The sequence below is a fragment of the Biomphalaria glabrata genome, chromosome 6 (genome assembly GCF_947242115.1).
Source record: "Biomphalaria glabrata chromosome 6, xgBioGlab47.1, whole genome shotgun sequence".
Taxonomy (NCBI): Eukaryota; Metazoa; Mollusca; class Gastropoda; family Planorbidae; genus Biomphalaria; species Biomphalaria glabrata.
In genome coordinates this window covers 41,258,285-41,283,245 of record NC_074716.1, presented here as the reverse complement: position 1 = coordinate 41,283,245, position 24,961 = coordinate 41,258,285, and the positions used below count along the sequence as shown (strand labels likewise).

At 33.0% G+C, this 24,961-nt stretch overlaps 1 protein-coding gene across 1 annotated transcript; it reads right to left on the bottom strand.

The window, feature by feature from the left end:
- Window positions 1-1,864: 1,864 nt before the first annotated feature.
- LOC106073438 (protein inscuteable homolog) lies at window positions 1,865-24,889 on the bottom strand. Its single transcript, XM_056033617.1, has 13 exons — window positions 24,798-24,889; window positions 17,138-17,378; window positions 15,888-16,042; window positions 15,426-15,489; window positions 14,600-14,723; window positions 14,410-14,462; window positions 14,151-14,259; window positions 13,559-13,672; window positions 11,265-11,390; window positions 10,602-10,773; window positions 10,331-10,506; window positions 9,890-10,192; window positions 1,865-9,322 (listed from the first exon to the last, which is right to left on the bottom strand). The coding sequence occupies exons 2-13, from the start codon at window positions 17,233-17,235 to the stop codon at window positions 9,191-9,193; spliced, it is 1,626 nt and encodes a 541-aa protein (XP_055889592.1). The 5' UTR covers window positions 17,236-17,378; window positions 24,798-24,889; the 3' UTR covers window positions 1,865-9,190.
- Window positions 24,890-24,961: the final 72 nt, after the last annotated feature.

Below are 24,961 nucleotides of genomic sequence, written 5' to 3'. Positions count from 1 at the left end.
AGACAGAGAGAGAGAGAGAGAGAGAGAGGGTGAGACAGAGGAAGGCACAGCAGAGACACAGAGAGAGAGAGAGAGGGTGAGACAGAGGAAGGCACACTATAGAGACACAGAGAGAGAGGGTGAGACAGAGGAAGGCACACTATAGAGACACAGAGAGAGAGAGAGAGAGAGGGTGAGACAGAGGAAGGCACACTATAGAGACAGAGAGAGAGAGAGAGGGTGAGACAGAGGAAGGCACAGCAGAGACACAGAGAGAGAGAGAGGGTGAGACAGAGGAAGGCACACTATAGAGACACAGAGAGAGAGAGAGGGTGAGACAGAGGAAGGCACACTATAGAGACACAGAGAGAGAGAGAGAGAGAGAGGGTGAGACAGAGGAAGTCACACTATAGAGACACAGAGAGAGAGAGAGAGAGAGGGTGAGACAGAGGAAGGCACACTATAGAGACACAGAGAGAGAGAGAGAGAGGGGGTGAGACAAAGGAAGGCACACTATAGAGACACAGAGAGAGAGAGAGAGGGTGAGACAGAGGAAGGCACACTATAGAGACACAGAGAGAGAGAGGGTGAGACAGAGGAAGGCACACTATAGAGACACAGAGAGAGAGAGAGAGAGAGAGGGTGAGACAGAGGAAGGCACAGCAGAGACACAGAGAGAGAGAGAGGGTGAGACAGAGGAAGGCACAGCAGAGACATAGAGAGAGAGAGGGTGAGACAGAGGAAGGCACAGCAGAGACACAGAGAGAGAGAGAGAGGGTGAGACAGAGGAAGGCACAAAATAGAGACACAGAGAGAGAGGGTGAGACAGAGGAAGGCACAAAATAGAGACACAGAGAGAGAGGGTGAGACAGAGGAAGGCACAAAATAAAGACACAGAGAGAGAGAGGGGGTGAGACAGAGGAAGGCACACTATAGAGACACAGAGAGAGAGAGAGAGAGGGTGAGACAGAGGAAGGCACACTATAGAGACACAGAGAGAGAGAGGGTGAGACAGAGGAAGGCACACTATAGAGACACAGAGAGAGAGAGGGTGAGACAGAGGAAGGCACACTATAGAGACACAGAGAGAGAGAGAAAGAGAGAGGGTGAGACAGAGGAAGGCACAGCAGAGACACAGAGAGAGAGAGAGGGTGAGACAGAGGAAGGCACAGCAGAGACACAGAGAGAGAGAGGGTGAGACAGAGGAAGGCACAAAATAGAGACACAAAGAGAGAGGTTGAGACAGAGGAAGGCACAAAATAGAGACACAGAGAGAGAGGGTGAGACAGAGGAAGGCACAAAATAGAGACACAGAGAGAGAGGGTGAGACAGAGGAAGGCACAAAATAGAGACACAGAGAGAGAGAGGGGGTGAGACAGAGGAAGGCACACTATAGAGACACAGAGAGAGAGAGAGATAGAGGGTGAGACAGAGGAAGGCACACTATAGAGACACAGAGAGAGAGAGGGTGAGACAGAGGAAGGCACAACAGAGACACAGAGAGAGAGAGGGTGAGACAGAGGAAGGCACAATATAGAGACACAGAGAGAGAGGGTGAGACAGAGGAAGGCACAACAGAGACACAGAGAGAGAGGGTGAGACAGAGGAAGGCACAATATAGAGACACAGAGAGAGAGGGTGAGACATAGGAAGGCACAATATAGAGACAGAAAGAGAGAGAGGGTGAGACAGAGGAAGGCACAATATAGAGGCGAATAGAGAAGAGATGTTAAGTTAGGAAACCAGACTTTTGATAGCAATTTTCAGAACTAAATATGATGTGCCATAGAAGAAAAAAAAAAATAAAGTGAAAAAACAACTTGTTTAGATATTAGAAAAGAAGCACATATATTATAGAATTAAGCATCTTTGTATCATGCCTGGAAAAGATGATTTCTGGAACCATTACAACTCTTCTAAACCTAACTTTGAACTCAACATTACTAAAACAAAAGCTGAATGATTGCAGATTTGTTCTTTTAAATTAAAGCCTAAGCGAATGTTATATTACCTGATGTCATTTTGATTTTTTGATGTATTTGTTCTTAAAGAAAAAAGTCCAATGTTTTATTTGCAGTATAAGGACCAACCTTAATATCTTTATTTCATATATGGTCAAATATGGAACACATCTTTGACATTGTATCTAATCTTGTATAACAAATATATTCAACAAACAAGTATGTCACTTCAAGACTAAAAACAAAACCAAATCAAAAGTCTCTCCCCCTTTTTTGGCAATCCTTATGTACCGGTACCATTCAAGTTCTACAATCAAGCAACACTTTTTTGTTCTTCTGTCAAAGTAAACTTAAGCCATGTATTCAAACTGCAGCTCATTTTAAAAGGGATACATCAATGAAAGTAATTTTCAAAATGTACATAAATTCTGTCCCTTTACCATGTAAAGTGTTCACGACTGGGGCAACTCAAGGTCCATTGGGCAAGTCAAGGTCCATTGGGCAAGTCAAGTCATTTTATGGTAAGCAATTTGGATTTGTTTGAAGCAACATATTAGCATTGCCAATCACAAGCACCCCTTTGGAGGCTTGGGTTTAAAAAACAACAACTCCAAACCCAAACTGTTCTTGAATTATTTATAGGAGAATAGTGAAGACATATGGTCTTAGTGTCTGCCACATAAAACCCTTGTTTATCTTTTGTCTATGGACCTCTAAGTCTTGATACAAACTTTTTTTTCTTTACACAAGCAATCCTTATAACCTGTGATAGAATGCAAGAAGTACAAAGCAATCGTTTTGTTTAAAGAAAAATATAACTACACATACAATAGTGAGCATAACACATATCTACAATCATTAAGTACATTACATAGTTAAAACAAGTGAATATGGAAAAGGGGGTTTACATCCATCCAATTAAGATTCAATAAAATTGCACATACCAAAATGTAAAACAAAATTGTCTCCAAAAAGCACATGAAAATAAAAACCTAAATAAAATTACATTCAAAACTTTTTCAGCTGCTATTTACTGTAAACAAGTAAACAATGGCAGCATTTGGTCCACATATAAAACTGATCTTTGAACACTTGAAAACTAATATCAATTATGAAAGCTACAATAAATAAATAAATAAAACAACCATTCATATAATATTTTACAAGAATATATGTGTTATACTGAGCAGTATTTTTTCCCTCCTTATATTAGTGTATAGAATTTATATATATATAAATATATATATATATCCAGTTGGTGCAGCTACTGAAGGTTTGCTTACTTTAGCTCAGGGGTCAATATAAACATAGTTTATACTTGCAAAAAATAGTTGGCTTTTGTGATCAGTGACAATAATGTTTGCATATTATATTATTGTTAAAATAATGTGATAATTCTATTAATTTTTAAAAATTCTTAATATGTTAAATGCTTCAAAAAAGACAAGTAATAATTATATTAATTTTTAAAACTTCTTAAAATGTTAAAAACTAAAAAAAAACCTGTATTTTTTTTAAATGCCCCACAGCGTACAAATCTTCTACTTTATTATCAATTTTCACAAGATATACAAGTGAAATTAATTGTATTAATGATTGAGTCTTCAATTCTAAAATTAATAAAGTAAAAAATTACCTAAATAATCTTTGTAATGAAGCTAAAAAAAAAAAACAAAATAGTAAGGGAAAAAAAAAGGTAATTCATAAAGAACTCAGCAATGATTATTAACAGAACAATGTCTTATAGAGAAGGGGTTTATATGTCTTAGACAACTATTGTTACATCTTTGGGAATTTCTTATATAAACATTTACTAATATCCTCAAAATATGAATTCCATAAATATTAACAAATATAAAAATATATCAACTTATCAGAGTATGATTCATACCTTAAGCTTGCATGGCCTATCTTTACAGTCACCTAATAACAATCATCTCCAGAACAGATAGGTACTTTTATGAACACAATTTATACAAGAATTCGAAAATAGTATTCCCTTGACAAATTTCAATGATATTATAAAAGTGCATCAGAACTGGGAAGGAGAACAAGATATCACACATCTGTTTCCTGAGGGGAAAAAGGGGGATAAAGACTTGAAACATATTTCATAGATGATGGAGAGTATAGAAGCCATTCAAACTCAGGCCACCAATAATAAATCTTTAAAAAAAATATTATAGTGACAAAGATTAACACAAATGACAATAATTTTGGTCTGGCGCCAAAAGTGAATGAGTTATTGTTCAGTCGGATATAATAATAATAATAATAAAAATAATAAAAATGGCTAAACGTTTATACATATCTTTGTTCAGATATAATATCATTTTCTATATTATGTACTTTTTACTGTACATAACATCCCTGCTATATATAAACATGGAGAACATCAACATTTATTTATGGAATTGTTACCATGGACACAATATAAAAACATAAAAGGAATAATGGAATACAGAATATTTGCTGAAGTTGTAAAAAAAAAAGGTTTGGAATATTCACAGGAGTAAAAAGAGAAAAAAAGTTGGAATATTCAATGGAATGAAATCATTTTGATATTTTTTTTTGTATCAACTAAAACTTAAAAACTAAAGTTTAAAAAAAAACACAACTTTTAAATAAAACAAAAAGCTATTGTCATTAATAATGGTATATAATATAAAGGTCTGCCAATATATTAATGCAGATTTGAGTAAAAATTTTTTATAAAGTTCACCAACAATGTGATTTCAACAATATTTAAACATGGTATGCTACACAACAAGCTGAAAAAGTGTTTCACACAGCAATCTGACCAAGTGTGTATGTAACACCTTGATAGAAAACTATTGAGGAAGACCAAAAAAACAACTCAATTACACAATTTTTAATAAGCAAATTCTGAAGTTAACAACATGACAGTCATAAGGGCTAATGTTAAAGTTTATACACACAAAAAATCTAGTAAAGATAAAAAATTAAAGACAAAACATATGAGTTATGGGCCTAATAACTTTCAAGACTGAGGAATTCCCTAAAGTTTTATCCCCAACTATCCTTATTCTCCTCATGTAATGTTAAAGTTCTCTAGAAAGTCACATTTCCTGTTATTAATGGGCAACAGATTAGGTTGTTGTTATGTTTTTAGATTAAATTCTTCTAGTCTAATCAACAAATGTCAGCAATTAGTTTTTGTTTAGGTAATCACAAATTTCTAAAAATTCTGAGATTAAAATCTTAGTGTAATTCTGAGCTGAGCCAGCATTAGCCTTTCAGTTTGTCATTTGTCATGGCGCAGAGATCAGCATTTTTAAAAATATTTAAAGTTCAACCTTAGTTTTTTAACTTTTTTTCAATAGCTTGATTTTTTAAATTCCATATTAAGTGCCTGGTCTTTCCATTAAAAATATAAAGTTGCACAGTGATTACAAATAAATGTTGCTCTAATTTTTTAACAATAGAACAATATACACTATAACTGCAGAACTGCTAAGTAGATAGACAGATTAAATCACATATAGTGTTGAGTTTCACAGACTAAGTTTGTAAATAGATATATATATTGTTGGGCTCAACATCAGCCAAACAAGAGGGCACATAATTTATATACAACAATACTGATTGGCAATAGTTTTTTTTATAAATTAAATAGGCTATTTCTTTATTACTGTACTACTTGTCAAACTTAAAAGCATTCATTATATACAGATAAAACTCTTATTTAAATTCTACTATAGGAAAATAGATACATTCTCACTAGGAAAGTATTTACATTTTCACTGGTTAAAAGAAAAAGTGAAAAAAAGCAATAATCTCTCTAGTCAAGATATTGCATATTAAAAAAATATATTCATAGCAGCCTATAATTTCATGAAGGTTGATAGTAACCAATTTTCTGTAATAGAGCATATTAGAGCGTCTGTTATTGAATCAAGCTTCTAGTTTCTTCTAGAAATGTAAAAAATTCAGTTCTCTATGCGATGCATGAGTAAGCCCTGCTTAGTGGTAGAGATGGACTGGGCCATTTCAAAGTATCAAATAAGGAATCCTGCCCAACTTCCATAACAAAAGACAACAAACAAATAATTTAAAACAGTCACTTTAGGCCTACCTCCTTAGTATATTTTATACAACATTATAACATTTATTTTTTCAAAAATAAGCCCTGCGCGTGTTCTCTAAAATAATAGTTTCTTTCTTTTTTTTTTGTGTGTTAAAAAGACAGTGAAGAAACATTTCTATTTTACCCAAGGAATAAATCTTTAACAGGAGAAATAAGATATGTAAATACAATTTTCTTACAGCAATTCAATATACCTTTGAGACTTGTGAAAACAGAAGTGATTTTGTAGAAAGTTATGCTATTTTACAATAGGTGGTATGGCAGCAGCAGTTTGAGAGTTTTTATTATCTCTTGGAAAATATTTGATACAATTTTAAACTATGTTAAGATTAATGTGACTAAGATATATAGGAACTAAAATATATCAGACTAGTCGACCAGCATCGCCGCTATATTGCAGGGCCGACCTTAGGCAACTGCAACCTATTCGACCGCAGTAGGCTCCGCACTTTCATAGGACCCGGGCTAGTTCTAGGTGTATAAATTATTAAATTAAACCATTTTAAAACTTATAACAGATTTCCCGCGGCCTCCTGTCAATTTACCAGGAGCTCCTGGAAATCTCCTGAAATTGCAAAATATACAAAAAAGTCCTGGAAATATCCGGAAATTATTAAAATCTTTTGAAAACTCATACAAATCTCCTGAAATAAATAGACAAAAATTTTCATTTTGGGGTGTCATTCAATATAGAAAATGCCAATCCTACTCACGAAAATACAAAAAAACGGCATTATGCAAACCCGTAATTCTGGAATCTAGTGAAAGAAGCTCACGCCTCAAACTAATGAAGAATTACTTGAGGTCAACAATTCTCGTAGATAGATTGAAACATTTGGTAGTTCTTGCTATTGAGCATGATCTATGTAGGAAATAAAATTTTTATGATATACTGTATGACTTCGTTACACGCAAGGCTTGTAAAGTAGTTCTGTACGTAGTACAGAATGAATAAAATGCAAAGATGAATTTATTTTCGAATATAAACTCTTAAATTTCACTTATTATCGGTATCCCTACCCAAACTTGGCTCTGCGAAATCAATTTCACATAGGGCCCACAACAGTTGAGTCCACCATACTATTTAGTGATGGGTGAATTTCATTCATTCATTTCATTTGGCCTCCTTCAGTTGTAGAACGACTATGGTTCATCTCAGAGCACACTTCCTCATGTGGTTGTGGAGCCCTATTCTGGAGAGACACTCCCGTCCACAGATAACGCAGGTTAAGGTGGCTTTTGCTTCGGTGGTAGAGGAGCTGGCCGTTTTTCCTCCTGAGCTGAGACTCATGTACTTTCACTGTCCATAGCTTTCTTGGTCACTGTCTCTCTCCATCTGTTGCGGTCTAGAGCTATGTCTTCCCAATTGTGATGGGTAAACACAGAGTAGATTACTTGTTCTCCTCCCCCCCCCTCCTTTTTTTCAACACTAAAACTATGTGGGGTAGAAATAAAAAAGAGTGATCTTTCCATGACTTCTTGGTCACAACGGTTAAGTCCGGCCCTTCTATTTTGTGACGGGTGAATACTACTTGTCCTACCCCCCCCCCTTTTTTTTTTTTTTTCGTACGGTAGCTCTAGTCCAACTTGCAGAAATAAAAGAGTGATCATTATTTTCATATTAATGGAACAATAGAAATGTGTTTTTCCCCATATCTTTTCTACTTCATTGGACAGCACAAAACTAATTTAAAAAAACAAAAAAAAAACAGAATTTTATGTTAGAGCACCCCAACAAAGTCGTTAGCAACAATATTTAGTATGTTTGATTTTAATTGAAAATGTTACAGGCTGGACAACAATCACCCACTCCTTTTCACCTATATGCAGCCATGGTTCTTGTCAGAGAATGCTGCATGGATATAAATATTTAGTATGTTTGATTTTAATTGAAAATGTAACAGGCTGGACAACAATCACCCACTCCTTTTCACCTATATGCAGCCATGGTTCTTGTCAGAGAATGCTGCATGGATATAAATATTTAGTATGTTTGATTTTAATTGAAAATGTAACAGGCTGGACAACAATCACCCACTCCTTTTCACCTATATGCAGCCATGGTTCTTGTCAGAGAATGCTGCATGGATATAAATATTTAGTATGTTTGATTTTAATTGAAAATGTAACAGGCTGGACAACAATCACCCACTCCTTTTCACCTATATGCAGCCATGGTTCTTGTCAGAGAATGCTGCATGGATATAAATATTTAGTATGTTTGATTTTAATTGAAAATGTAACAGGCTGGACAACAATCACCCACTCCTTTTCACCTATATGCAGCCATGGTTCTTGTCAGAGAATGCTGCATGGATATCCTAGCAGGCATATTCCAAATTTGTAAAATTTCCTAATTTGATTTTAAAAATGTTTTCTATGTTTGCGATCTACATAAAAATTAAATGAGTATAAATCTAAAATGTTTTTTTTTATAGTAAAATTCAGAAAAGCAAATAGTTAAAATTATTTTTTGTTAAGATGTATGTGATCTTATTTTAAACAGCTAAAATAAATAAAAAAAATTTGTTACAAAAATAGGTTGAAATAATACATTCCATTAAAAGCAAAGCATTTGTAAAAGATATATATATACAATGGGCATTGAAGATTACAATTCAATACAAAAAGAAAGAAGACTAGATGATTGGCATAAATTATAATAACAGATCCAGGTTATTTTTTTCAAAGGAACACATAACACAAAAATAATGCTACACATTTTTAAATTACCCTTTAACGACAAGTATACACTTTTCTGTTACACAAAATAAAACTTTTAAGAAATATTTATTAGAATAAATTAAGTTACATCAAATTTGTCAGTGCGTAGCAATACTAGCATGTTTGGCAAATGCTTAAAATGGGACATGTACGTAATGTTTTGTAAGACTTTTCTTGAGCAAAACTTTGTATCAACAGTACATTTCTGGGGGAAACAAATCCATTATGTTATTCTTTCTCTATGTCTCTATAAACTTTTTACAAGTATTAGATCAAATGCTAGCTTCTCACACAAGTATTAGATCAAATGCTAGCTTCTCACACAAGTATTAGATCAAATGCTAGCTTCTCACACAAGTATCAGATCTACAACTGCCATCAAAGACACAGAATACAAAGTAAATACCAGCTGTCAGCCTTATACAAAGTTCTCATCACTGTGTGAACACATGAGGAAAGAGTCCATGAGTTGAGGTGTCACTAACTGCTGATAGTCCAAGTTGGAAATGCCATCTCGACCATAGAGTGCACACACTTTTCTCAAAGCAGCCTAAGTTAAAGAAAAAAAAACAACAATGTACATAAAAAAAAATGTCCAAAAAATAATTTTAATATGGTTCAAGCTGGTTTTTTTTTCTAATTCATGATTACATATATCTGGAATTTTGATACAGCTTAATACAAAGCACATTTTATATATTTCAAAATATATATTTCAAAATAACAAGGCTTTCAAAATATTTAAAGCTGTCAAATATTCACTGGAACTGGGTTAGGGACAATTTAAGATTTCTAGAGATTTAAAATTGACATCCTAAATTAAACAGACAAGCCTGAAAGATCTTAAGTATCAATCATGGTAGAGACTGGAATATCAGCAAGTTTATTCACTACCTATAGAAACATATACATTTACGCAAGAGTCAATACAAATGGATACTGGAAATTTTATTCAATACTAATTGATACCTGATAGAAGAGAAAGTAAATGCCTTCCATTTTAGTGCTTGTCAAGTGATACCCTAGTTAAAAGACTCCTACCAAAATAGGTGAGCCAAACTTTACATGGTACAAACTTTAAAAAAAAATATGTATAAAAAATACAATCAACACTCACCAGACATGCCACTAGGACAGCATCACTGTTGTTTCTTGCCTGGGAGTCTCTGCACAGTTCTACAAACCTAGGAATGCCCTTCTGTTTGATCACTTTAAAAGTGTGTCTTGTATCCTGACACAGACGCATCAAAGCAATAGCTGCTTTCTGCTGCACACGCTCGCAGGCTGACCTTTCTGCTCCACTGGACAGAAGGCAAGGTTTCTGGTGCAAAAAACTGACTAAAAGATCCAGCCCCCCACAACAGCGAATGTTTTCTTGACAAATGTGAATGGCTGCCATGTTGGCCAGTATTGTGGCTACCTGTAAATAAAAATGGTAAATTAACATTGGTATCACTATTACATTTTAAATTACATTCCCAGTTGAGTTGTGTACATGATTTCAACTATAAAATAATATAGAAATCAAGTATTTATCCTACTTAACATATAGTCATACCTGATCTTTGGCAAACAATGACCTGGCTTTCCTACACATGCAAGATTTGACAAGTAATTGAGGTGCTTTCATTTCCTGCAGTAAACCACAAGCTGATGTATCAATAAAGGTGATATTGGCCACAGCTGCAGCAGATAACAGGAATGTTTCATGACCCTCTGTCTTTTCACACAGACCTATATTGTTAGATCATAAATTATTTAAATCAGCAGTAATACAACAATACTAATAAAAAAAAAGATTGCACGACAAATAATTTACAAATACAAACCTAGCAATGCTTTAAGTATAATCTGTAATGACTCTGCAAATCGATACAGGTGCTGGGTCTGGTCTAGTACAGGAGAGGTAATCTGAGCAACAACACCAGCTGCTTCCCCTTGAACAGACTCAATCACACTTTCATCAGTTAATATATCAATGAGAAGATCAATGCCATTCTCCTGATAAAAGTAAGAAATGAGTAATACTTTCTACCTGACACAGGCTTACAAAATCAGCTAAAGTATAAAAAAAAAAACTGATGGGAGGATTATTGGTGACTTGGAAATACAAATTTGTGGCAGGGCAAATTTTTACAATTCTTAACCCTTTCAAATCTTTTAAAACATGTCAAAGCAAAATGAGAATTAAATTGTAAGATCATGGTCTAAAGAATTTTTAGATGCAGAAAAGAGAAATGAGGTAACAATGGCAAATGAAAATAAATGTGAGGAAAGGTTTATGTTTATTGCCACTGATGGAGCCAAAAAATCAGCTTCTTTAATTTTTCTATCCCCCCCCCCCCCCCCCAATACATCAGCAAAGTGACATGAATACAAGAAATATGAAAAAAAAAAACAAAAAAAAACTGTGTAGCATAGAGTGTATTTTGCTGCACTTAAATTTTTTTTCACTACATATAAAATACTTTTGTGCCCGATATTGGGCTTACCTTTTCTAGTTCAGCCACACATTCCGGTGCACAGCAAATAGTAGCAAGGGCTCTCAGCGCTTTAGATCTAGTGAATGCCACATTGTCCCTGCGGCAGAGGTCAACTAAGGCCTTGACACCACCTTCCTAAATTTATGAAAACTATAAATTAAAGGGAACTGACTCAAAAAAACAAACACTTATGAAATGTTAAATGAAAAATACATTTAGATTTCTTTTTTAAATAGCAGCATTTTTTATAGATAGGTTGCAGTGACCAAAAGGCAAAAACTGAATATCTTTTAAAATATGAAAAGTTGAATAACTGGTGATCCAGTAAAACGACCAGCACAATGTGGGCTCAGGTAACTTTGTTTCAGTTGGTACAATAACTGGTCCTGGTAATGAAGATTTATGATTTATTGATAGATTAGTGCCTTATTAACTGCCTTATCAACAGATAGATTAATGCCTTATTGACAGATTAAATGAATTTCAATAGATAGATTAAATTCCTATCAATAGATGAGAAGGTTACTTAGTTTCTGATATAACTAGAAATAAAGGTAGATAAAGGATTTTTCTCCTCACAAAATCTTATCTTATTCAATGAGGTAGTTCCTTATTTCTGACCTAGTTTAACCAAAGTCATGTGATTGTTGGACAACAAAGAGAAGAATGGCCTTGTCTTCCTATATTTCCATTGCTGATGCTCCTCTATTTTTACGAAATTTTACATTTACAAACATTTTAAAATATACAGAGTACATCAACGAACTCCCTGAATGTTCAAATAACTATACGAATGTTTTCATAAAGGGTCAAGAACTGTTTATGGATAAGTTTAAATTATCAATGATATTTCCTTTATAGTCATGACAAGCGTCAAGACTTTGCCGATGATAGATCTACATTCACACACAGAAGAAGACGTTTTTACAAACGTTCTTGTAAGATTAAAAAAAAGCTTGGTATAAACTACACAAAACACACACACACACACATATATATATATTTATTTATAGGCCTATATATGAGATAATATGCATATTAGTTGAAACATTGTTATTTTCATAAACTTCAGCTATTTTTAACGTTATGTATTTCATATTCCGCTAATTTGAAATACATTATGCACATCGATAACATTAAGAATTATTTTTTGTGTTGGATACATGATGTATTATTATGTTATTAAAAGTTCTATCATTTTTAAGAAATTCACAAAATGTTACATTAAAGTTTCAAAAATGAGTCGACGAAATAAATCTAGATCCATTTTATTACTTAGAAACCAAATTTAACAATGAAAGGGTGGGGTAAGACACATTTGGCCTGTGTAACTGTAAGAGTAGATCTAGATTTATCCTTGACTATCAGATGTGTTATTTGTTCGCTAAACAACTGAAGCCTATTACGCACAAGGAAAACACATGGCAGTCTTTTTATCTTTTATAACAACTAGTCGACATATCGACTACACACTAGCCCTAGAGCTATCTGACCAATACACACTGGTCTGCTTGTCCAACTTTTAGTGTTCTACTCAAGTTCAAGCTTGTTTACTTTTGGGCAGAGAGGAAAAGGGGGGGGGGAGTGAAAGTGTTTTTTTTTTCTAGGACTGGTTACCCGAATGCTAAGAACTATAAGTGTAGTCATTCATTGTAGATCAGGAAATCTTGATCTCAGTATCATCAGTATGGCAGATTATAGGCCAACGCTTCGGTACCTTCTATCAAAGGTATAACTATTTGTTTTAGTTGAAACTATTAAAAATATGTATCTCTAGATTCTCCTGTTATTAACAAATTATAGTTTAGCGCTAATGAGTAAATTGAAACCACTAAATATTGACTTAAAACGCTTCAGATTCCCACTACAAACTAACTAAAACTAAGCACGGTGCGCGTTGTATACACACAACCACGTGACTCGGGGGGAATACGAAACTACCTCATTGCTAGGTTACTTAGTTTCTGATATAACTAGAAATATAGGTAGATAAAGGATTTTTCTCCTCACAAAATCTTATAATATTCAATTGCTACAGGTTTTGATTTTTTTTTTTAGATCTACTATACTAGTATTGAGTCATAGTCTTTGACATTTTTTAAACAATAGTATAGTTGAGTCCACAATAAATTACTTGGCTTGAAATGAGTTCTAATATGTTCTAATATGTATGTATGTTGTTAAAAACTTTATAATGAAAATAGACTCAATGTTGATTGTAGTATTATTCACTCCAGTTTATGCATTAACTAGATATTGATGCATATTTTCTGTATTAAACACAATGAATGGTTTCCACTTACTCTGGCCAAGATGAAACACATGTGCTCTCCTTCCAGGCCAAGGGTGATGATGTTGTTGATGACTACATGTAAGGCAGACACATTGTTACATGACTCCAGCATTCCCACAAGTCTCTGGGGGGAGGAAAAAAAATAATAAAAAGAAAGTTGATTTTTTCAAAGAGAATAGGCCAGCAAATACTTCTTCTTCTTCTTCTAGCCAGCTTTTTGTTGCTGAGCAGTGAGCACTTTCGCAGACTGTGCCAAGGAAAAATAGTGTGCTGTTCTCTTCAGTTGTTCAGCACTGTTGTACAGGGTGTTGGTTATGTTGGGCTGTAGTGGTAGTAGGGTCTGCCTAAGGTGGATTAGGAAGGGGCATTCAAAGAGGATATGGTTTACGGTTTCATAAGGGTGGGCAGTTTCTACAAAGGGGGAGTTGTGTGATATTTATTTTGTTAAGATGGTAATTTAACAGAGGTTGTGTGTCCTGTTCTTAGTGCCAGCAAATACCATATCCTATCTATGACTTTCAGGAAAGCTAATTCAGAAACTTGATGCCAATTAAAGAGCAGTTTCTTTCTGATTCGAAACTTGAATGAAAGTTTGACTGTACCTGAACCAAATATCCCAGTATGTTGTCCACCAAACGACTGAAGGACTGCCCCAGGAAAGTCAGTTGATTGACAAGAGGAACTCTATGGACAACATTTTTCTCTGCAGCACTGCAATAAAGTATATAAAATAAATAAATAAAACATTAAAACATTGAATACTAGTGAACAAATGTGAATGTAACATTGAAAATAAAGACAATGTGAATTAACATTGAAAATAAAGACAAAAACTGGTTAAAATTTTATAATACAATTTACCTGGCTGTTTGTTGAACTAATTTTGCTGATTCACACATAACTACTTCTTGTTGCTATAGAAATAGTAAACATTTTTTTAAAATTATCAAAATGATAAACACTTTTGGCAATTTATAATATTGAATAAGGAGAGAGAAAATATGACTGAGCGATAAAAAAACCCCCCATTTTGTAAGTTCAACACTATTACCTCTTGTATATAGGAAGGGACATCAGTCACATGGGCATTGCACAGCTGGATTAATTTTCTAATACCACATGTCATCTCCATAGTGTGATTATTTAATGCTACCCATTTGCTGGAGTCAAAATATCTGAGGAGTCAATGTTTAAGATAATAAAGACTTAATAAATCAAATAACTGTGTGCTATTCTATTAATGAGATTCTTGAAAACTTAAAAAGATTTTAATTAATTTTATCTATCTTTTTTTTTCAAGCTATTTATTTGCAAATATGTGTGTATGTGTAATTCTATTTTGAAAAGGAATGTAAATACTAATTGTAACCAAATGTTCTTATTTGGTGCACTTTCTAAATTTTATTACCAAATACCAAAAGTTGACAAAATTGTGTAAACTGTGACAACATTTTCAACTGTTGTATAAAAAAAAAATAATTACTACATAAATTGAATTTAACTTAAGCAAAAGTTTTCTTCAGTCTGTTTCATGTCAAAATGAAAAGAGACCATGACATTAACATTCTTAGACTCACAGAGTACATAGTCCACCACCTCCCACCAAAACTGTAGAGGTAGTTTTTAGTTTGTGGGGAGTTGTATGTTAATAACAAATTTTGTCTGCCATGTGATTGAAGTTTTGAACAACAGCAAATTTAATGAGGATAACACAAAAATGTTATGTAATAAATTTTTATTTAAACAAAAATAAAACTATGCACCAAGAAAAAAATAAACATCTGTTCTAGTTTAGCAAAAGACTTATTTAGTTAAAATTCTGGTAATTTCAAAGTAATTTTAAAAATTGTTAAAGTAGTTTAGTTGGTTTTACTTACTTAAAAAGTACATTGAATCCGTCAGTAATCTTGCTAGCTTCAAACTTAACTCTGTCAATTGCATCTAAATAAACAGTTAATAGTGTTTATATAAAAATGTGCATGTACGTAAAAAAAAAACTACCCCTAACCCTAACAGCTGGTGAGTTCATACAATGTCTGTAACACACAACTTTGAGACCCCAAAGAAAAGGTTAGCACAAAACTTTGAGACCCCTCCCCCCTCCCAACAAAAAACAACAACTTCACCAACCAGAAGAAAATGATTTTATCTAAGTTACAAGTGCAGTGCACTTTTCCAAAAACTATATTACTGGGTCCGGCTAACAGTAATAGTGTTGAAAGAAAAAATAAAGCTAAGGAATAGTTAGAATCACGAAATGAAAATGCGGCTTTAATAATTAGGAAAATGTATAAAATAAGGAAAGAATATATATATACAAACCATTGTTGCATTCCTACCTCTATAAGTCTGTACTTGAGAAGCTGCACTGTCTTGAGCAATGTTTGGACACAGGGGTTTGCCTTGCAAGATACTCATACATTCTAATTCAGTGACCCACTGCAGCTCTGACATCCACTTGCTTACACAAGGGAAGTCACTGAGTTCTTCCTTGCTGAAAAGATAAAAAGATGTGGAAAGGTAAAGATATACATTTTAAGACTTCTAAAATTCAGGACACAATTGTTAAAATACTAGTTATCTAATTGAAATATTCTCTAACCAACTTTAGTCAAGTTTCCTATAAAAGTCCAGCAAAAAGTGAAGTGTAGTCAGAAAGAGAGAGAGAGATCTGCAGACATCTGAAGCATATGATGCGCATCAGTGCACTGTTGATGACTAGTGATGAACAGAGGTAAAGACAAGATGGTGGACTGTTGATTCCGGCTAAGTAGATGGAGAAACAGAACTAGAGATAGGTTAGAACCATCTAAGTGGTAGAAGAGATCATTGCCAGTTTGGTCAGCAGGTGAGAAGCAGTGTAGGTTTCCTCACAGGAAAAAGTCTTGTGAGGAAACTGTGGAATGGGTCATTCCTGTTTGTGGAAAAAATTTCTATTAGTTTATGTAGACATCATTCTTGAGCGGCATGTACTGTGACCCTAGTGAACCTTGTAGGAATGTTAAGACATATGCGGCAACAGTGAATCTTGTACGTTAGTGAAAGGCAGTGGTAGCGACAGTGAACCTGGCAGGCCAGAACTAGATGAGCTCATAGCTAACATAAAAATGTATGTTAGTGTAATCATTTCTCATGTGTTGTCAACACAATAAACATCACTCATCTCTTCACCTTGATCCTTTGTCCAATATGTTATTTCTGCTACTAACAAATGTAATAGTACCAGTATAGATTATTTTCAATCTCAGCAGTAATTACAAAAGATATTCACCTCCATTCAAACCCATATTAAAAAGCTCATATAAATAGAGTGTTGATCTCAATGTTCTCTCTAAGTGCAAATTTAACCACCATTGAAAGCCTGAGCATTAGTTATGGTCAGAATGATGTGTCCAAAGAAATGGCAAGTGCTAATACAGTTTCGGATCAGCAAAAAACAACATAATAATGATAATTACAATAATCTCCTGGCGTAGTTAACGTCCACAGTGATTAATCTAATCACACTAAGTACACTAATAATAATAATAAAAGTCAATAAATATTTTATTCGCTCCTTAGTTTTTAGACAATAAACTTTAAAATTTACCTTAGAGGTTTTGAATTGGATATTTTCCTTTCAGGCTTTGTTCTACTTGATTTTATTAATGGTAAATGATCTGGTAGTTTCATTGAAAGACCACTCATTTTATGTTATAGATAAAAAGCAATAATGAAACAAAAAATGACTGAGTTTTAGTCTATTTTTTGTTCTATTTTGAAGATAATGCCAATCTAATTTGCTGTACAGTCATTGCTGGTTGAATGTTAAAACAGCAAGTTTTACAGAGCTGTAGAGATGAAAAAAACATTTTTTCAGATTATGCCTATCTAGATCTTTTAAATGCAAGAAATATGAAAGCCTAAAATGAATTGTTTATTTTATTAACCATTACTTAGCTCTAAACTAGCAAGATGATAGATCTATTTTGACTGCCTGCCTGGTCGTGCGGTTTGTGCGCTGGACTGTCGTTCAGATTTATCAACGGTCGAGGGTTCAAACCCTGCCCGCTCCCATCCCCCGTCGTCCTGCGGGAGGTTTGGACTAGGAAGTAAACTATCTTCAACTCTGAAGGAACATCCGAATTATGTAAAACAAAACATTCATTATTATTGAAAGACTTCTTAGTATGCTACTTTTAGATTTAGCTATTCACACTTATCTTGATAATTTATTTTGGGGGTTCCTTTGCATTAAATCATGCATGAGTGGTTGTTATTGTTATTAGATTTGTTCTTGAGAGTTGTTAAAATTTTTAAAAAACAAAAGTAGATCTAGATGTACATTATTCTAGATTCTAGTTAGTTTAAAAATAGCTTTAAAATATTTGTTCTAGTAGAATCAACTATCTAGTCAGTGTTTCTCAAACTTTAACTCAACCAGTGGTGTCAACAGAATAATTTGACCATTCTGACATAAGAGATAGACCAGTGAAGACTACAAACTCATTGGCAAAGACATAGATCTATATCTAAGCATATATAGTATTTAGATACAGAAATGTCTTCATCAAAAGAAACACAAATTTTGAATGGATGATATTAAAGAAAACAGTATGAAAGTTCCTACATAAAAGATGAAAAAAATCCTTTCAGCTCATTAAATTTTCAAACCATTGTTGTAATGTTATAAATTGATAAATAATTAAACAAGTTTAATTTGAATTATACTTTTTATAAACTTTCTGCTTTAGTTTTTTTAAATTATCTATATCTATATTATTCTATATAGGTTTTCCTTCTGTTTGCAAAGTTTCTTTAATTTATTATTAAAGCAGCATTTTTTAAATTTTGTTTGATGAGTATTTAGTTGGTGTGTATATAATTTTCTATAATCATAATGTTTTTAAGATAGTTTTTAATAAAATTCTAGAGGTCATCGACTGCTTGATTGTTGAGCTTTATAGAATCTACTAAATTAAGTCTACTACTAGTAGTAAATCTGGATTAGTAGAGACTTTTTAATAGATTAGAGGGGGTTGTTACTGTAGTAACTGTACTACACTCAAACTGTAGAGTGTAGACTAGACTTTAAGTTTAACAATAGTGTAGAGTGTAGTACTAATACAACTCAGTAACTGCCTAGAAGTAGAAGACATTGATACACAGTAAATACTAAATGAAACATCTAATATTAGTACTATTTTTTTATATTTATAAATATTTATTTTTTTTAAAAAGGAAAACTACTAAAAAATAATAATTCTACTTGATTCTAGGTCTAGATCTAGACTACACTAATAATTAAACAAGATTACAAAGAGAGTTTGTGTTACACAAACTCAGAGGCGGCCCCCGTCGAAGTCGGATCCCTGTCGGATCTGCATATTCGCAAATAATATTCAAGAGGTGATTTAATTTTGATGTAAAATGTTTTACACGTTTCGGATGTTCCTTCAGAGTTGAAGATAATTACTTCCTAGTCCAAACCTCCCGCAGGACGAAGGGGGATGGGAGCGGGCAGGGTTTGAACCCTGGGCCATCCATAAATCTGAACGACAGTCCAGCGCGCAAACCGCACGACCAGGCAGCCATCCGATGGTCAAAAGTAATAATGTTTCAAAGATTCATTTGCCGTAAATTTAAATTTAATAAAAAAATAGTAGACTAGTTTTAGTATATTAAAACATTACAATATTGATCAAAACGTTTGGAAATGAAAATCTACACTTTTTTTTTACACTTTAAGTTTAGAAATTGAAATTCTACATCTTAATCTAGTCTATTTTAGTCTATATAAGATAAACTAGATCTAGAAATTCTAGATCTAGACTCTAAAATAATTTTAATTAGAATATAAATCCAGATCTAGATATACTGTAATAAAAATCTAGATCTAGTTTAAAAAATCTAGATTAGATCTAAATCAAGATATCATTCCTTTTTTAAACGCGAGTCACATAACGAGGCTTAATAAACATTACTATACCGAGTTCTTTTTTCATTTCATTTGAAGAATTAATTCCATATAACGTCAGAGGGAAAAAAAAACACTACGTCACACGGCCTAGTTAGACTAAAAATTGCCTTCATCTACAAGAGCCATTTATCGAGTGTTCATAGACTTTGGTGCACCGAGTGCGTTCTTTAAGCATTTCATTTAAAGAATTCATTCCATATGACGTCAAAGGAAAAAAAACACTACGTCACACGGCCTAGCTAGAATAAAAATCGCCTTCATCATTACGAGCCTTTTATCGAGTGTTCATAGACATTGGTGCACCGAGTGCGTTCTTTTAGCATTTCATTTAAAGAATTCATTCCATATGACGTCAAAGGAAAAAAAAACACTACGTCACAAGGCCTAGCTAGACTAAAAATCACCTTTATCAACACGAGCCATTTCTCGAGTGTTCATAGACATTGGTGCACCGAGTGCGTTCTTTTAGCATTTCATTTAAAGAATTCATTCCATGTGACGTCAAAGGAAAAAAAACACTACGTCACACGGCTTAGTTAGACTAAAATATGTTTTCATTAATACAAGCAATTTTTTCGAGGGTTAATAGACATTGGTGCACCGAGTGCGTTCTTTTAACATTACATTTAAAGAGTCCATTCATATGACGTCAAAGAAAAAAAATTCCATTACCTCACAATAGGCTAGTACCGGTACCATAAAAAAAAATGTCTTTATTTACACGAGATATTTAACGAGAGTTCATAGACATTGGTGCACTGAGTTCTAATAGATATTATTTAAAAAGGATCAAAGCCACATTTTTTTTGCGTTTTGTCTGTCAGTCGGTCTGTCCGTTATCTTGATATAAAAAAAACAACTAAAAGTTATTAAAAATTGATTAACCTTTATTTTACGTTTCAAAACATCGCAATAATTTTTAGGTATGAACACAATTGAAAAGTTTATATAATAGATTGTTCCGGATGTTTGTATAAATAGTAAAAGAAAAAGAGAATTTCAGATAAATGTAATACCGTTAATTAAATTTTTTGGATGGTCTCGTATAAAAATTAGATGTACTACAGCCACGTGGAGAGATTTTCATACCTTACTTTGGTGTTTGGATTCTGTTTTCCTTAAAAATCGGAACATAATATTAACGATAATTAGATTTTTTAATGTTTTAGGTAGAAAGTTAAATGTACTGTAAGAGAGTAGTGAGTTAAAATATTTTTCATAAAAATCCGTAAAAACATTATTTCGTAAATGAGAAGATTATTTGTTTATTAATTAGAAGAGGGAGTTCAAACAATTATTTGGCGTTAGTAGATTTTTAAATAAATTCGGAAATTTCTGGCGACGATTTGTAAGAAACAAAATCCGGAACTTTCTTTATCGATTACAAAACTTCTATGTTATGTTTTACAAGAAAATTAAATGTCTAAAAAGTAATTTTCAGTAATCAATTCTAGTAAATTACTTTTTTTAAAAGCCTTATGCGATTTCAAACAATCATTAGGCATAATTCATGTTTTATAAAACAATATCCGGAACATTTTTACACTTAATGAAATATAAGTCAGTATAGAGATTATGATTTAGCATTAATATGCTATTTACATAAAAAACGGAACAACATATTATTGATAATGTGTTTTTGCAACGTTTAAGCATGGAAATTGAATGTAATATAAGTTAGAAGAGCAAACAAACATTTGTTGGCGTTGATTAGTTTTGCACAAAAAAATCCGGAACAATCAATTTTAGATACTTAAAACTATTGAGATGTTATGGGAGGAACATTAAAGGGTAAATCAGATTTTCAATAACTTTTAGAGTTCTAGTTTTTTAAATCTAATCGTGACGGACAGACCGACCAACAGACAAAACGCACAAAAATAAGCTTCTTTTATTCGGATGGGGGCACTAAACAAAAAATAAATAAAATCTGATTTTTAAAAAAAGTTTAAGGAATTGGTTTAGCACCTGATCATGTAACGACGTTACGCTACTGCACGAAAATCGCTGCATAAAAAGTTCATTTAAAAAAATGTGCGTGATATTTACATACAAAGTGCATTATTAGCCTTTATAAACAAACAGAAATGTTTTCTTTTAATTTTAGCAGCTAGTTGACCAGAAAAAACGTCTTTAACTATTATTTGTATTTGTTGTAAACATTTCCTGTACATTTTAAAAATATATTTGACTTAGTGATACTGAAAATACACAAAAATTGTCCATCTTTGTTAGCATATTGTAACATTGCCTCCCTTACATTTACGTAATTGTTTTAGAATTGGTGTATTTTTATGAAAAAATCGCTTGCATAATTAATTTTATAAATTAAACGGTTTGCTTTTAGAAAACCAAAAGTAGCCGTTGCACCTAAACTTTTCAAGCCGGATTTAATGATGAAATAATATTTTTCATATCTCTTCTAGTTTTCGAGATCTGAGTGTGACAGACGGACATTTTGCACAAACCTAATAGCGGCTTTTTCCCCTTACGGGGGCCGCTAATAAAATGATAAAAGCATAAATGATAAATAAAATTAAAAGATTCAACAAATCATTCACATCATCATTATGATCATAAATTAATGATAAATCATAAATCATCTGAAATCATCATGATCATCTGAATCATCATTTTTAATTTTATTTAGATCAAGATTTTCATTAGCTATTTTAAAGTATTTTAATATTTTTAGTATTTAGATCTAGAGTAACTTACATCTATTGAACACCTTCGTTTTAAGGTACTTATCGAACACCCCATTGTATTTTTTAAAATTCTCCTTTATTTTGATGATTATGACGAAACTAGTCCATTCCTATTGTGCATTGTCCATTTCTTTATAGTTAAGTTATACTTAGTTTCATTTTTACCCGAGGATAATTTTTTTACTTATATTCAAAGTGCATTGGTAATATTGGTATAAAAATTTCACTTTTTTTGACCTCTTGGGAAGAGTGAAGTGAGTCTCGGGTTAAGTGTATTTTTTAATGCCAATGATGCTTCAGCTCAACAAAACCTATATAATACGCTTCTAATTAGGCTGAGAAATATTTACAACTATATTTTTATAAAGTGTACTTTGCTACCTAAACATGAAAATTGAGGTTTAAATAGGGGGTGTTCGATAGTAGCTGTTTTTATAAAAGCAATCTCAGCTTCGTAAAATATTGAACACCATTTTAATGTTAAAAATAAACATCAAAGGGATATAACCCAAAGAAGACAAAATATTTAAATTATATATTTTTTAATTGTTATTTTTAAAATAATTTAATGCAAAGTACAGATATAAATTACTCATAAGTTACAATTTGTATCAGCTATTTGTGGTTTACCGTAAATGTGCTATATTTTTTTTTAAGTAAATAGATTTACATCGATATGCACTAATTGTACCCATTTTAAAAGCTTGATTTTATGACACATGTAGCTTGATGCTAATAGCATTATTGCGACTGCAAACGGAGGAACAGAGTGGTATGTATTCAGTTGTGTTTTATTTTTTCAGATGCCCCATTCTATTAACTTCTGAATTATGTGTTATAAACCAATACCTAGTGTATGTGCTTGATGTGAAGAGATATTAATAAAACGAAAGGGCTAAGGGGGAGGTATAGAATGTAGATATGGTATTTTGAAATAAAAATGTCTTGTCAGGTAAAAAAAAAAAGGGGGGGGGTAGAGAAACAATCAAGACACTGTATCCAGAGATCATCAATAATTGATCGACCATTAGAATGTGACGTCAGCCTCAAATACATAGAGTCAGTTGTGCTTCTCGATCTAGACGTGTGGCGCCGGGTCTATAAAATTATATATATAATTTTTTTTTATTATATTTTTTTTTTTGCCATAAAGTATGATAAAGCTCATAATGCGCTACAAAGACACTCCTTTGAAACATCACAAATACACAAAATAATAACAATAACACATTTAATTACTCTCTTATTCTGCCTGCACCCCCTTACCCGCGCTTCTTCTTACACAATTCCACTCTCCAACATTCACACTTTTTCAGTGCAAAGTAACAACGTGAATTTCAAGACTCAATCTAAACGCAGCCACCAGACTAACACACAACAAAAAAAAAAAAAGGTCAGTGATAGCGTAACACACAGGTGTAAACCAGGCCATCAACACAGTCCCAAAACATTGTTCAAGTTGTAGTAAGAACAATGTTGAGGGGAAAGGGGGAGGAGCCATCAATCGAGTACCTACGGTCGAGCCGCTAATTAGGTCACAAACACTAGGCATGATAGATACGTAGTATATATAGATATGTTGTTTGTGTGTGTGTGACAAATACTAAGCGTGCTCCCCTCACCCGCCCCGATGGAAAAATATCAAGCACTGACTTTAGGGCTGTTACATACACTGAGCGTGCTAGATCAGCGGCTAGATATGTAGATCCTCGTATGTTTTGTTTTTAGGTCAACCACATAAACTGTTGTGCCCTGCAATGGCTTGGGGAGGGCGGGATTATCAATTGGCTACCAAAGCTTATTAGGCTCTCCCCCAAATAATATATCTGGATTTATTAAGGCCTTATATCTCAAAATAGCTTAGACCTAAATAAGTACCGGCACGGTAATGTGTCGGTAATGCATTACTAGGCTTAGTTTCGTCAGTTTCTAAGCAGAGCTGATAGATTCCTTCCACGTGGAGCATGTCTGTCTTGACATGATCGCGTAAAAAGAAAATGATATAAAAAAAAATTTAAAGATTATAACACTTTTAAAACACCATACTTCTCGTGTGTTCGATAAGTTCTTAATATGTTCGATAAGATAAATGTAAAACAGTGCTTGATAATTTAAGCTTTTGAAAGCATCGACCTGACCCACTTTAACTTCAAATATAAGTTTAACTTTGAGTACTAATAGAATAAAACATGGCTACTTTTTAAGAAAAATGGATGAGGAATTCATAGAATAGATACAATCAGTTTTTTTCTAGGTCTAATTTTTACAAAGATACACAAATTCAAACATAAAAAATGTCTGCGACTGAGCTTAACTTGTTCGATAAACATAAGTTTAAAGTTATGTTACTGTAACTAACTGTAGTTAATTTACTTTTTATTTAGTCTTAGTGACAATTTTAGTCTCTACTATTATTTACTATAGATTTAATAGATTAATTAGATCTAGGTCTAGGGTCTTAGAACTAGATTTAGATCTACTCTACATCAAAGCTCGATGATAGCAATTAGATCTAGAATATCTAGAATTTAGAGTCTAGTCTAGTTACTAAGTTTAAAGTTAGTCTAGATCTAGTACTAGACCTCTTCCTCTGGTCTGTATAGAATAGAATTAACCGAGAGAACAATATTGTTTACATTTCGTATCGTTTATATTTTGCTATTGCGACTTCTTAAAAAGAATAATCTCAATCAAACTCAAACGTAAATAGAGTAATGAATTATTACAAATAAGTATTATAGATCTC